At 40.0% G+C, this 14845-nt stretch overlaps 1 protein-coding gene and 1 long non-coding RNA gene across 5 annotated transcripts in view; one reads left to right on the forward strand and one right to left on the reverse strand.

The window, feature by feature from the left end:
• Positions 1-2345, forward strand: part of LOC132383400 (uncharacterized) — a 37489-nt gene extending 35144 nt beyond the window's left edge. The window contains exon 3 of the long non-coding RNA XR_009508660.1: positions 1939-2345. This is a non-coding gene — a long non-coding RNA (uncharacterized LOC132383400). The remainder of the gene's footprint in view (positions 1-1938) is intronic.
• Positions 1-14845, reverse strand: part of rgs6 (regulator of G protein signaling 6) — a 568741-nt gene that overhangs the window by 32445 nt on the left and 521451 nt on the right. For all 4 annotated transcript variants that reach the window (XM_059954274.1, XM_059954266.1, XM_059954262.1 and 1 more), the window contains one exon: positions 3605-3791. In XM_059954274.1, coding sequence (XP_059810257.1) covers positions 3605-3791 — 187 coding nt within the window. The remainder of the gene's footprint in view (positions 1-3604; positions 3792-14845) is intronic.

The following is a 14845-nucleotide window of genomic DNA, read 5'->3' on the forward strand; positions in this document are numbered from 1 at the left end:
TACAAGTGTCTCAATTATACAGCTGTTGTTGGCACATTTGAGGATGATGACAAGGAAGCATGCAGTAGTGAGTTAGGCAATCCGGTTAAATGGTGTCATTGCACCCAGTGTCAGCAAGAGTAAGGAAGTGATTGTGGACATTAGGAAGTGGAAGCCAGGCAAACCCACACCAACTCTCTCTGGAAGATCTACAGTAGAAAAGGTGAGCAAACTTCAAGTATCTGAATGTCAATTTCTGAAGGATATATTGTATACTCAGCACACAGATGCAGCCATGAAGAAGGCTCACTAGCATCTTTACTTTTTTAGAAGTTTGAGGAGATTTGTTATATCATCAAATACTCTGACAAACTTCTACAGATGCGCAGGAGAAAACATTCTGACCGGTTGCATCATGGTCTTGTGTGGAAACTCCAATACACGGGAACACAAGAGACTAACAAAGTTCTTGACTCAGCTAGTGCCATCATGGGTAGAGCTCTCACCAGCATCAAGGACATCTAGAAGAGGCAATGGCTCAGGAAAGCATCATCTATCATCAGTGGCCCCACCATTCAGGCTATGTGTTCCTTTCATTACTGCCATTAGCCAGGAGGCACAGGAGCATGAGGGCCTCAAGGTTTAACTACAGCTTCTTTCCCACTGCAATCAATTGCTTGAACTGACCCGAAAAACCTTGACACTATTTTGGACTATATTTTTCTCTTTTTTTCTCTCTATCTGGCACTAATGTTGTCATTAAAGAAGATTACTTCTTCACTCAAACTTTTCCACCTTTCAGCTCTCAGCTTCTCACTTCATTCCTCTCCCTCACTCACCATCCGCTTCATCTCGCTTCCTCTGTCAGCTCGTACTTTTGCCCCTCCCCAACTTTCTTATTCTGGGTTCTTTTCCCTTCCTTTCTAGTCTTTAATAAGGCTTTTGGCTCAAAATGTCAATTTCACTTTCACAGATCCTGTCTGACCTGCTGAGTTCCTCCAGCATTTTGTATGCGTGGCTCTGGACTTCCATCATCTGCCAAATACCGTGTTTATGTTGTTGTCATTGCTTGGTTAGAACATGTTTAAGTTGTGTATAATTTACGTTAATTTGCGTTTGTCCTCCTCTTGTAATGTATCCTATTAGTACCATATTCCTAGTTTTCATGGCATTTACTGTGTGCCCTGTGTCTGTATGCCCATGACAATGATAAACTTGAACTTGTGTGTATTTTGCAGACAGAAGTGTTCAGGAGGAATGACTTCAGTAGCAAATGTCTTGCTAAGGTACAATTTTAGCAAGTATTAAGTTAGAGATATAAACTATGTGTAAGCAAGAATAATGGTTTTAAATTGTTTCTACAGAGAGAGGTTACAAGGGACCAAATTGCTCCTTGTACTTGTAGCACAGTCAACATGGGACCTCACATAACTGACAAAACAAGGGAGTGGCCAGTTCTACATCTTGACCACACAAAATCTGTCACTAACGATTAAGGGAGATTACTGTGGAAATAAAGCATGTAATCCAACTGTGTGATGGCACAGCCATATAAACCTCAGCTCAGATTACCTTTGTTTGTTTTTAAGCAGATGGACTTTTGACTCAAGTGACTCAAATAGCAGGGAAATGCCGTCTGCTAGCCTCTTTATGGCCAATAAAAACAGGAGTGTCTCCCAGGTGTAGGACCAGATGGAGCACGAACTAGATTGACTTCAGAAACAGGTGGTCACGAGCTACATATTCAAGCGTAAAACTGTGGATATCCGACAAGGCTCACAAGGCACGTAATACCTGTTCAAAGTAACTTGACTGGTTGTATTGTGGTCCGATACAGCAGTTCAAATGCATGGGAATGTAAGAGGAATGAACTCAGCCCAGATACATCATGGTTCACTGGTTCAATTTAATATCAGAGAATGTATACAGTATACAACCTGACATTCTTACTCTCCACAGGCATTCATGAAAAAGAAGAAAAACCCCAAAGAATGAATGACAGGAAAATGTTACAACCTCAAAGCAACATGCAGAAGCAGCGGCAAGTGCATCAGCCCTCCTCTCTCTCCCATCTGCCTCAGCAAAAGCAGAGGCTCCTCCACCATCCACCATGCAAGGAACAGCAAAGACCCCAAAGAGACCATGATCTAAAGTCCATCAGAAACCACTGTTGACCGCATCAGTTCAACGAGCCTCAGGCTCTCTTTCTCAGTATAGCAACACAATGCACGCGTTAATCACGTTGCACTCCAATGGATGATTCATTTTGTTTTAATTGTGCTCTTTCTTGTATAATTTTGTCTATTCTATATTTTCCTTATTAATGCTATGTATTTGCAGCTATGTGCCCGTGATGCTACTGCAGGCAATTTTTTTCACTCTACCTGTGCATACTTTCATTTGTGCCTATGGAAATAAACTGAACTTTCAATTCTATGCTCAATGACTAAATTGCTATGAAAACATGGAACTGAGATTAACTGTGGCTCCCCACCTCTCTTTCTTACTCTCCCTGTCCTCCTTTTTCCCCTCCCTTCATGGTAGGGAATCAGTGTCACTAGCATGGCTTGCATTTATTGCCTAACACTAACTGCCCTTGAGGAGGTGGAACTCATCTGACTCACACTTCGGAAACTCCGAATGGAGATGAGGGAGGAGGTGTTTGGCCAGCTGTAGCTCTTCGGCTGCTTGCAGGGATAAATACCGAAAGGGACAAACGGACAAGGGAATCGTGGGGGAAGTGGTAGGATCCCTTCGGAGATGGTGGAAGTTATTGAGGATAATAGGGTTTTCTTTTTGGAGCAACGGAGGATGATAGAGGTGGATACGATTATGAGAGACACAGACAGAGTGGACAGCCAGCAACTTTTTTTTCCCAGGACAGCAATGGCCAATACCAGAGAACAGCCATGTAAGGTGAGTGATGGGAAGTTTAGGGGAGATGTTAGAAATAGTTTTTTTTTTACACAGAAAGTCAGTCTTGGGTACATACTACCAGGGTAATAATAGAGGATAAAACAATAGGGGCATTTAAGAGGATCTTAGATAGGTGTAAGAAAAATGGAGGTTTATGGGGGTAAGGGTTAGATGGATCGTGGATAAGTTTATAAATGTGGGCATAATATCATGGGCTGAATGTCCCCTGCTGTACTATACTGTTCTATATGTTATGAGATGTGAACAGGCAGGGAATGGAGGGATACAGGCAATATGCAAGCAGATGTACAATTGACTAGAAGCTCAACACTTCTATAAAAATTAGTTTAAGACTGACCAAATGTTTCAAACATTCACAGTTGAAATTGGGGTGTCATGGTCAGCACAAACATTGTGGGCTAAAGGACTTGTCCCTGTCCTTTACTCTTCTATGATCGGTGACCCATTGTTAGGACCTTGCAACACAAGGTCTGAGACAGCATTAGCTGTGTAGTGTGCAGCTAAGGTTTACAGACTGCTTTGACCATAGGGGTCCTACCTAATTGCTATACTACAAGAGTGGCTGATTGGTTAATGCCCAACACTCAGGCATATTCAGCCATTAGTTTACAATCATCTAATACTGCTTGACTTTTAAAAACATAGTTTATTTAATATTAATACAATTAAACTTAAAACAATAACAAACCTGTGCATCTTCAAAAGAATACCTCCCTGGATCCTTGACATTTTGACTGGTTATCTCATACGAATGGGAATCCAGATTGATAGCACTGGGTGCCCCAGGAGCAAGAAATTCTTGCCAGGTTTCTTGAACTTTGTCTGGAACTTCCACGAGTGGTCGCTTCTTCAAATCTTCTGCGGCTAACCAAAATCTAAAGAAGGAAGAAATGCATAGGAACTTAAAATGCAATAAAGAATTAAATTAGCAAATAACTGATTAACAAAGCTAAGCAATATGTCAATAATAATACAAGAAAAATAAAGTGTTAAGAATATTTTTTGAAAGGAAAAAGAAGGAAAACCCCCCCTACTAACTGAAAAAAAAACAAAAAAAACCCATTGGGAGCACAACCCGGGAGCTATACATCATACAAGCTTCCATAGAAAAAAAATATCAATCTGCCAACTCAAATCCACTTAAAAAAATTGGAAGGAAACCATATTAATTATTTCAAATTAAATGATAGTAGCAGGCGAATGAACTCCACCTTTTCTCAAAATCAAATTGAGGATTGAAAGTTCAACTTCTGATTTTCTCCAAACTAAGGCATAACATCACCTGAGAAAACTATTGTATCAGAGTAGGAGCAAAAACATCTTTCCACTTCAACAAAATAGACTTTCTGGCCAATAATGTAACAAATGCAATTACATGTTGGTCTGATGGAGAAATACCATGAATATATTGAGGGACTATACCAAATAAAACTGTCAATTTATTATGTTGTAAATTAATTTCTAAAACTTTAGAAATTGTAGAGAAAATAGACTTCCAAAGATGTTTCAGTACAGAACATGACCAAAACGTATGAGTCAATGTGGCTGTCTCGGTTTTACTTCTGTCACACTATCAACATTAGAAAACATTTTAGACGGTCTCTCCTTTGTTAAATAGTATCAATGTACACTTTTAAATTGAATTAGAGAGTCATTGGCACAAATCAAAGAAGAGTCAACCAACTTCAAAATCCACAACCAATCTTCTGTTATCAGGGTCATGTTAAGCTCTCTCTTCCAATCTTGCTTAATCTTAAGTGAAGTGTCATTGTGCTGTTGTAACAATAACTTATAAATTTTCCCAATAAAACCCGTCACTAAAGGGTTATTTGCTAATTTGATTCTTTATTGTATATAATGACATATTGACTTAATGTGTCTTTTTTTTGTTAATCTTCAATAATAATTAATAAAAAGATTTTTAAATAGAATTTTAAATGCTCTCAAAAGAATACAAATTAAAGGCAGTAATCTTTAATGGACAAGTATAGTCATTGCTCCAACAAAGTAGTTGGCAATGATCTGTTAATGATTAAACACTTTCAACGCTGGAATTAATATTTGCCTCCATGTTCAAATGTAGCATGTTCAAACATTACAGGTACATCAGATCCATAATTGTTGCAGAGCACTGAGATTCCAGAGAATTATATACAATATAGGAAAGGCTACATATTTACAACATATGTATTTTGTCATGAAACCCGTAATATTAATTTCCTAAATTACAGAGAATCAATTCCATAAATTTAGATCTGACTTATAATGGAATGCCCTACATTTCTTCACATCTTAAAGATCAATCGTCTTTCACAAAAGAAGTCCATCTCAAACTTATATATTGCTGTTATCTTTGGACAATTTGGTTCATGGATCTCTCGGATTTCAGGGGAGAATGAATAAACACAGGTTGACTTCATGGCATGCTAGAGATTATTGGTTTAATGCCATGCACTATGGACAGTTGGGCATGATTAATTGTTTTAAGCTTACCTTTGTGTTTCAAACTTTCACAGCTGGATGAACAATGGCTATTTTTTTCTATATATAAATCTGTCATGGGTTTAAACACATATCCAAGTTATGAGGAGAATGCGTTAATCCTCTCTGTACTATCTACTCTGTCTCATCAGTGATTTTGAAAGAATTTTGATAACCAACCTTGGATTCATGAGTTTACACAAGAATATATTCTAGAATATTTATTGTGGAAAAATTATCTCTGTGTTTGCTGTGTCTTCTCCTGTCTAAGCATGGCAGGTAGCTACATCTCAACATAGGCAAAATGAAGTACAAGTATGTCTTAGACAATGCAACAATGCTTCCATTTTCCAATGGCATACTTAAGCAATGCACTCCCTTTGAGGGATTTCATACCCTTGTATAACAATTCACATAGGTCAAACAGCGCAGAAATTTGTTCTTCTATGTTATCTTTTCTTTTCTCTTGTATACCTAACCAGCCTCCTTTAAATGCTCCTACAATATTCACCTCAATCACTTGCTGCATTAGCAAAATTTTCTATTAATATTGTAACACCTGTGTAGCGCTTGTCTTATCTCATATGACTGATCGTCACAATCATCACACAAGATCAAATTACATTACACTACACTAGGTGCTCGTGGCCATCAGAAGCTCTAGATATCGGAAGAAGGCAGTGAATAGAAAACACACACTTCTAGAGGAAAATTTTGTTTAAAAAAATACTAGACATACAAAACATTTACATGAGTAAAAACAATTCAAAATTACAACATTTTGTTTAGGATCCAAATCTCAGATCTCAAACAAAAACCAAATTCCTGTTTAGTTAGAATCAGTGATACTTATTGGAATAACAGTTGTTACTCCAATTTCTCTAATTAGATATGGTATTAATCCCCTTTAAAAGGTTTACAGATTAACCTTTCCTTTTTTAATCTCTAGTTAGTTAGAAAACTAATTGAATTCCAGTTCAAGTCAGTATGTCTATAAATTCAAAAATTATATATCTATACAGCTCAACTTTCACAGCAATTCTCCAACATCACACCTTTTAAACAAAGTAAATCTCATTCACTAATTTATCAGTCTTTGCAAAAAACAATCTTTTCCCGCAGAAAGTCGAATTCAGATCCTTTGAATGAAAATAAACTTATACATCCAACCATATTAAGCCCTCTAGGTCAAACATTTCGTGCCTGCACTTTTTCTTCATCTTGGGTGGCTCGCCATCTTGATTTGTTGGATGAAATAGTTGATCATCCAGTAAAGTCGATTCACAATACTTACACAAAAAAAGACCTGACCAAATCCCTTGGTATGATTTAACAGAACTAACTTCCTGTTACATGGGAGAGATCTTGGACATTTAGCTCTGCCGATATTGTCTTGTTACAGCTGCAGCTTCAACAGGTCTTTTATCGTTATCATCTCTCCTCCAGAGGTTTCACCCTGAGGTTTTCAAGTAAGTAAGGTAGAGATACTCAACCCTAATTCCATTCTTAACAATTTATATCTTTAGTTTCTAATAGTTTGCTGTGTTTCTCTCATTTCCTGCGCTGCGTCAGCCATGCCTTGTTCTCTCCCCTCCCCTCCAATTCTTTTTTTTTTCAAATTTGGTAAACCTTGTTTTCATCTGTCCACAGGCCAAGCTTTCTAACATCAGATCTTTGGGTTTAATTAACCTGGGTTACAATATATTCCTTTTTATAGGATTATGGCATGGCTGACTTTGTGAGCATTACCCAAAAAAGGTGGTGGTGAGTTGCCTTCTTGAACCACTGCGTTATTTTCTGGTGAAGGTGTTGCTGTTGGGGACAGAGTTTCAGAAACTTAGATCCAGACACAGCGAAGGAATGTTGGTATAGGTATTTCCAAGTCAAGATGGTGTACAGCTGGAGGGGAACCTGCAAGTGCTTGAGGTCCTTATACTTCTTGGTGGCAGTAATTATGAATATGGGAGGAGCTGTAGACATGTAGACCACTGTGAGCTCATGGTGGAAGAAAATAACGTTTAGGCTAATAGATGGGTTGCCAACCAGATGTGCTGCTCTGTCCTCTGTAATGTTGAACTTATTTGGTGTTTTGTAGTGATAATCAGGTAGGCATGAGGAGATTAGACATCATGCTCTCAAATATGTATCTTAAGTATGGTGGAAAGACATTGAGATTTCAGGAAATGAATGACTTGCTAGAGGATATCTAGTCCTTGAGGTACTCTTGTAGCAACAATATTAAGGTGTTGAGCTTCTAGTCAATAGGTCCCACCATGACGTAGAAGGCAATTCCAGAAATAAGAGCAACACACACAAAATGCTGGTGGAACGCAGCAGGTCAGGCAGCATCTATAAGGAGAAGCACTGTCGACGTTTCGGGCCAAGACCCTTCGTCAGGACTAACTGAAAGAAAAGATAGTAAGAGATTTGAAAGTAGGAGGGGGAGGGGGAAATCTGAAATGATAGGAGAAGACCGAAGGGGGCGGGGTGAAGCTAAGAGCTGGAAAAGTGATTGGCAAAAGGGATACAGAGCTGGAGAGGGGAAAGGATCATGGGATGGGAGGCCTAGGGAGGAGGAGAGCACCAGAGGGAGATGGAGAACAGGCAAAGAGTGATGGGCAGAGAGAGAAAAAAAAGGGGGGGGGGTAAATAAATAAATCAGGGATGGGGTAAGAAGGAGAGGAGGGGCATTAACGTAAGTTAGAGAAGTCAATGTTCATGCCATCAGGTTGGAGGCTACCCAGCCGGTATATAAGGTGTTGTTCCTCCAACCTGGGTGTGGATTCATTTTGACAGTAGAGGAGGCCATGGCTAGACATATCAGAATGGGATGTGGAATTAATCTCATGCCATCAGGTTGGAGGCTCTCAAGACTTTCTTGCAGCAGATAGTTCATTGTTTGACACTTCTATGGCATAAAAGTTACTAAATATTTATCAACCTTTGTCCATTGTCAGTTACTCTCTGTTATTTCTTGATATCATGTGAAATGAATCAAACTGGCTGAAGCCTGACTACCCCAACCCATTATTCTCCTCTACCTCCTACCTTGCTTCCACTTAAACATATTTATGCTGCTTGCTTGAATCACTCTAAACTGCAGAGTTTCACATTCCTTTGCTCCTTTGGTAAAGAATTTTCTTCAGAAACCTGTGCTTTATTTTCTCTTGACTACTTTAAGTTGCTGACCTCCATTTAGTGCATACTCTCATTATATCTACATAAATAAAACTTTATAAAGTTCTACAGATCAGGTCCCCTTGGTCTTCACTTTTTAACTGAAAAGAGATTAACTGTTTACATTCTCCCCGAGGTGAAATTTTGCTGTCTGGCATCATTGCAAACAGTTACACACCTTCCAGTAAGTCTAATTCTGCTTTTACCAAACAGCAACCTGACCTATACAGCTTGCCTGAGTAATGAATGATTCCGTTTTTACAAATGTCCATAAATTGGTTTGTCCATAACTCAGAAAATACACAAAAATCACTTGATATGGTAACCATTCTACCACAGTATTGTAACAAATGGTATCAAAATCTCATAAGACTGGTTTGAAAGAACAATTGTTAAAGGTGGAGAGAGGAGACTAGTTCTGCTAATCATAGGAATAAACATATAAGTACAGTAATTCAAACTTTAGAATTTAATAATATAGTGAGAGCTCATAGTTATGTATGGGGTTCATATTGTCATGCATTTTTCATGTGGGAATGACCTGTACAAAATTTCCAGATATTATCTAAGCAAGATTCAGTTCAAGTTGATCATTTCACTTCTACAACTTTATTCACTCAGAAATATATACTAAAGCTAATTTTATTTCTTATTATTTAAGGTTTTAAGGAGGCAAAACGTAATCGTTTGCATTCGTGTCCTCAAGATGTATTCTGCTTCTCAATGCAGTTTTAATTCCACATTTTCAACAACTGCTTTCTTACTAATGAAGTTTTGATTCCAAAATCCATCTTGTAACTTAGAGTGGAGTAATAATGGTGCTAAATGGCGATTCCTTTGCTCGCATCTTCAGAAACAGCTCCACTTTCATCTTTAGTTTTCCCTTTCAGGGTTCTTTTGAAGTCCCTGACCTGGACTTATGTGCTAACTTTGGTTCTTTGCAGGAATGGGACCCGTTCTGGGGTTTCACAACCGGCCATTGTTCGGCACATTGTTGCTTGCTGCCACTTATGTGTGGGAGGGACTTCGGGGTTCTAACGTTTAAATGTCGTTTATATTCTTTGGGGCACTCCTCTGTTTAAGTAGATGGTTGCGAAGAAAAAGCATTTCGGGATGTGTATCGTATACATTTCTCTGACATTAAATTGGACCTTTGAACCTTTGAATCTTTGAATTAAGGTCAAATATGTCACAGATCGTTCTGCCCTATATATATACACAGTATCTTGACCCCAAATCTTTCAGTAATTCTGATTTTGTTCATAAAACAAAATGTCTCTTAATGAAATTTACATAACTATACAGGGAAAATGAAGGGAAATATGTCTGGTGCAAATGACAAAGGCTATTTGGATAGCAGTCAGCACTACTTTGATATTAATGCTGAAAAGAAATGGACAGATTTTTCTATTTAGTAGCAATTAGCACAAGTTGACACATCAAATAGAGTTTTGAGAAGATCTGCTTGCATTTCAGTCCATTTGCAATGTGAATACCATTGTTAAAGACATTGGTTGAAATTTCCATTCGTGAACATAATGAAACTAAAAACCTTTGGTCATGGATGGCATTTTGTTACATCAAGGCACTGGTCTAAATTGTGATATCAGTATTGAGCCTTATGTGGTAAGTGGTTTCTTATTTGTTAAATAGACAAACATGAACTTTTGCAGTTATTAAATAATTGAACAATTCATTGGATTTTCATTAGCTGGCTTGCTAACAGGATAGATCAACATTTAAATGCTTTCACTTAAGTGGTAGTTCTTTGATTTTTGTAAATATATTAATTATAATAATACCCTCCAAAACTTAAGCCTTCTCTAGTTTATTTCATATTTTAACCACAAAGTAAAAATACAAATTATAATAGGGTGCACAGAAAGAGAAACTAGAGCTTAGGAGAACATTTTCTTAGATCATTCCAATACTTAAACCAACAATCACATACAATTTTGGCTAGATAGTCATCTAGCAGTGGTACAGTTAGTGGAGCTGCTGCCTCAAAGGCTCAGGGGCCTGGATTCTATCCTAAATTCCCACCCTGTCTGTGTGGAGTTTGCACATTCTCACTGAAACCACGTAGGTTACCCTATGGGTGCTCTGGTTTTCTCCCATATCCTAAAGACGTGCAAGTCGGTAGGTTCATTGATAGTAATATCCAAAATTCTTAAGAGGTCTGAAAGGACAGATGTGGAGATGATGTTTCCCCTGGTTGCAGTGTTGAGAACCAGCAGTCATTGTCTCAAAGCAAGGGACTGACCATTTGGGGGTAGAGGTGAGAAGAAAGTTTTTCACCTAAAGGGCAGTAAACCTTGGAAGTTGTTACCCAGGAGAGACTACAGGACCATAAGACATAGGACTAGAATTAGGCTACTTCAACTATCAAGTATGCTCTGCCATTCCATCATGGCTGATTTATTATCACTCTCAACCTCATTTTCCTGCCTTCCCCCTGTAACCATGACACCCTTACTGAGGGTCATATGCAAACAGAAGCTTTTCACTGTGTCTCAGTACATGTGACAATAATAAACCAATTACCAAATAGACCCCACTCCATCATTTGTCACATGCCCTTATTACTTGCCTGGGTGGCTGCCCCTTCTGCTGCTTTATCATCAAGACAGCTCTGAAACACCATTCAGTATGACACCACCTCAACTGCCCTTTAGTACCCAGATATTCAGGGAAATCCTCCCAGATGACTGAAGTTAGAGCTTATTATTAATAACCTGAAAGAACCAAATATTACATTGACTTTCAAAAGCATTTTAATACCACAGGAACAAAAGTGATTGGATAGGGTGGGACTTCTTCCCCCAAAAGGACTGAGGGCTGACCTTACAGAGGTATGTGAAATCATGAAGGAGGATGATCAGTCTTTTTCCCCAGAGTAGGGGTGTCTAAAACTAGAGGGCAGATGTTTAAGGTGACAGGTGGAAGTTTTAAAGGGCACCTGAGAGCAAGTTTTTCAGACAGAGAAAGGTGGGTATGTGGAATGAGCTGCCAAAAAAAGCTGTAGAGATATGTACAATATTTAACATACTTCTGGGCAGGTACACAGATAGGAAATGTTTTTAGAGGGATATGGGACAAATGCAGGTCTTTTCTTGGCAGCACAGGTGTGATGAGCGTGTGTCGGTGTGGGAGACCTACAGGATATTGAGAAAGATAGAGAGACAGAGGATAAAAGCAGATTCAAGCAAGCCCAGTCTTAATGGGCTGCACAGGCACAGAATGTATTGGTGTCAGAGGCCTAACAAAGATTGGAGTGTGAGTATAAAAAGCGTAGACTTGGGTAGATCTGCTTGTTTTGGCAGCTCAGGCGCAAAAGAATGTGAGTCCTATGGAAGTCAGGAGAGAGAGGACAAAAGAAGCAGATTTGGGCAAGGCTGGCCTTTTTGGGCTAGACAGACACAGACTTTGTCAGCGCCAGAGGCCTAAACTCAGCTGCAAATAAAAGCAGGGTAGGCTCAAGTGGAGCTGCCATTGTGGGAGTGTGACAGTGATAGGGTGTGAAGGCTTTGGCTTAACAGGCTTCAGCGTGAACAGACGGGGGCACAACTAAGAAGAGGTGAGCCTGGTTTTTCATTCGTACAGGGTAGTCAGGATGGAATGTTCCTCCTGCCAGATGTGGGAATTCAGGACACCTGACGATTTCCCTGATGACTACATCTGTGGGAACTGCTCCCAACTTCAGCACCAGACTGATCGGGTCAAGGAGTTGGATATACTCAAGATCATCAGGGAGCTGAAGATATTATAGGTGAGACTTTTGAAGAGGAGGTCACACCCAGAGAGCAGGGTTTGGAGAGTAGATGGGTGACCACCAGGAGAGGTAAGGGGATTAGGAAGTCACTGCAGGGTTCCTCCGTGGCTGTTCTCCCTCAGCAACAAGTATACCTCTTTATATACTATTGGGCAGGGATGACCCATTAGAGCACAGCAGCAGCAGCCAGGCTGGTGATAATGTGGCTGGCTCTGATGCTCCACAGGGAAGGGTAAAGTCAGGCAGTGTGGTAGGTACAGGGAACTCAAAAGGGGGACAGAAAGGAGATTCTGTGGGACAACAGACACCAGGATGGTGTGTTGCCTCTGTTGCTAGGGTACGGGATGTATCAGAGTGTCTGCAAGATATTCTCAAGGAGGAGATGGGACAGCCAGAGATCATGATGCATTTTGGTACCAATGACATGGATAGAAAAGAGGAAGAGGTCCTACGCAGTGAGTGTATAGAGTTAGGAAAGAGGCCGAAGAAAAGGACCTCTAAGGTTGCAATCTTCAGATTACTCCCTGTGCTGCAGGCTAGCACAGGCAGGAATGGGATGATAGCACAGATGAATGAGTGGCTGAGGAGATGGTACAGGGGACCAGTGGTTGAAGGGATTTATTCAAGCTGGAAGTCTGTAATTAGTGGAATTCTGCAGGAATCTGTGCTGGGACCCCTGCTGCTAAATAAATGTAGATGGCTGGGTAGTATGTTTGTGGACAATACCAATACTGGTGGAGTTGTGGATAAGGTAGAAAATTGGCACAGAGTACAGCATGATATAGATCACTTGCAGATTGGGCTGAGAAATGGCAGGTGGAGTTTAACCCAGATAAATGTGAGGGGACAGTATACTGTTAAGGGCAAGACCTTTAACAGTGTTGCTGAGCATAGAGATCTTGGGATCCAACTTCATAGCTCCTTGAAACTGGCTACACAGGTCAATAAGGTGGTTAAGAAGCTTTACGGAATGCTTGCTCTTATTAGTCGAGGAATGAATTCACAAGTCAGGAGTTTATGGTTGTAACTTTATAGAAATCTGGTTAGGTTACATCTGGAGTATTGATTATAGTTCTGATCTTCCCACTCTAGGAAGGATTTTGAGGCTTTAGAGAGGGTGCAGAAGAGGTTTATCAGGATGCTGTTTGGTTTAGAGGGCATATGCTATCATGAGAGACAGGATAAACTTTGGCTGTTTTCTGTGGCGCTCCAGAGTTTAGGGGAGATTGGTAGAGGTTTATAAGATTATAAGAGGCATAGATAGAGTGGACAGAGAGTATCTCTTTCTGAGGGTAGAAACATCTAATACCAGAGGGCAAGCATTGAAGGTGTGAGGGGGTAGGATCAAGGGGGATGTGAGGGGTAGGTTTTTGACTCAGAGAGTCGTGGATGCCTGGAAGGTGCTGCCTGGCATGGTGGTAGACAGAGGTTTCTAAGAGATATTTGGATAGGCACATGGATGTAAGGAAGCTGGAGGGAAATGGACATGGTGTAGGCAGGAGGGATTAGTCTTTGGGTTTTTATTTGCTTTCTAGCTGGTTCAACACAATGTCATGGGCTGAATGATCTGTTTCTGTGTTGTACTGTTCAATGTTCTATGTTCTAAATAAGACCATCTCAGGTAGACTCATTTGTTAGCATGGCGAGTTGGAGAGTTTCTATACTGTATCAAACTATGACTCTAAGAATAAAGAATATCATTTTAGCTGTACATCCATACAAATACATCATTCAAGAAACATGATTCAGAGTAAGCAGGGCTAATTGGCTATCAAGAATTTCATTCAAGTTCATCTTCTTTGCACCTGATGTTCATAGATGAGCACTTTTCAAAAGAATCAGGAGACACCAAATCCTAAAGAGGGCTTGGGCAGAAGAGGAGGAATTTCTTCTCACAGAATGTTCTGAAGCTTTGGAAATATGCCTCCCCAATGTGGATGCTGAATCATGAAGTCTCTTCAAGATTGTTACAGATATTTGCACTTCGCAGGAGTCAATAGCTATGAAGATTGGGCAGGAAAAGTGATCAGGAGGCCTTGATCAGACCAGCCATAGTCATAGTGAAAGGTGAGCTGATCTGAGAGGCTATAAATAAGATCAGAGAGGTATAATTAGGCATTTAGCAAGGAAAAGTAGAAAGAAGTTAGGTTTAAGCAGAGCGGCCATTGTGTAAATGGGCCAGTGTTAAAGTGGAGAGTTCAGGCTTTGGCTCTGAGAGGCTTTGTGAGGAGAGGCAAATGTTGCAGTTAGAGTTTTTGGTTTATACTTTCTTTCTTCTTTCTTGTCACACAGATAGAGCAGTGGGGATGCCAGGCAGGATAGTAGAATACTCCTCTTGCGGGATGTGAGAAGGCAGAGAGACCGCCAGTGTTCCTGATGTCTATACCTGCAAGAAGTGTTTCCAGCTGCAGCTTCTTTCAGACCATGTTTAGATGAACTCATTTGGGAGGTTGAGGGGTTGATCGACAGGTCATAGAGGGAGGTAGTTACACTGAAGGG

This window comes from Hypanus sabinus, chromosome 2 (assembly GCF_030144855.1).
Source record: "Hypanus sabinus isolate sHypSab1 chromosome 2, sHypSab1.hap1, whole genome shotgun sequence".
In the NCBI taxonomy this organism is placed as follows: Eukaryota; Metazoa; Chordata; class Chondrichthyes; order Myliobatiformes; family Dasyatidae; genus Hypanus; species Hypanus sabinus.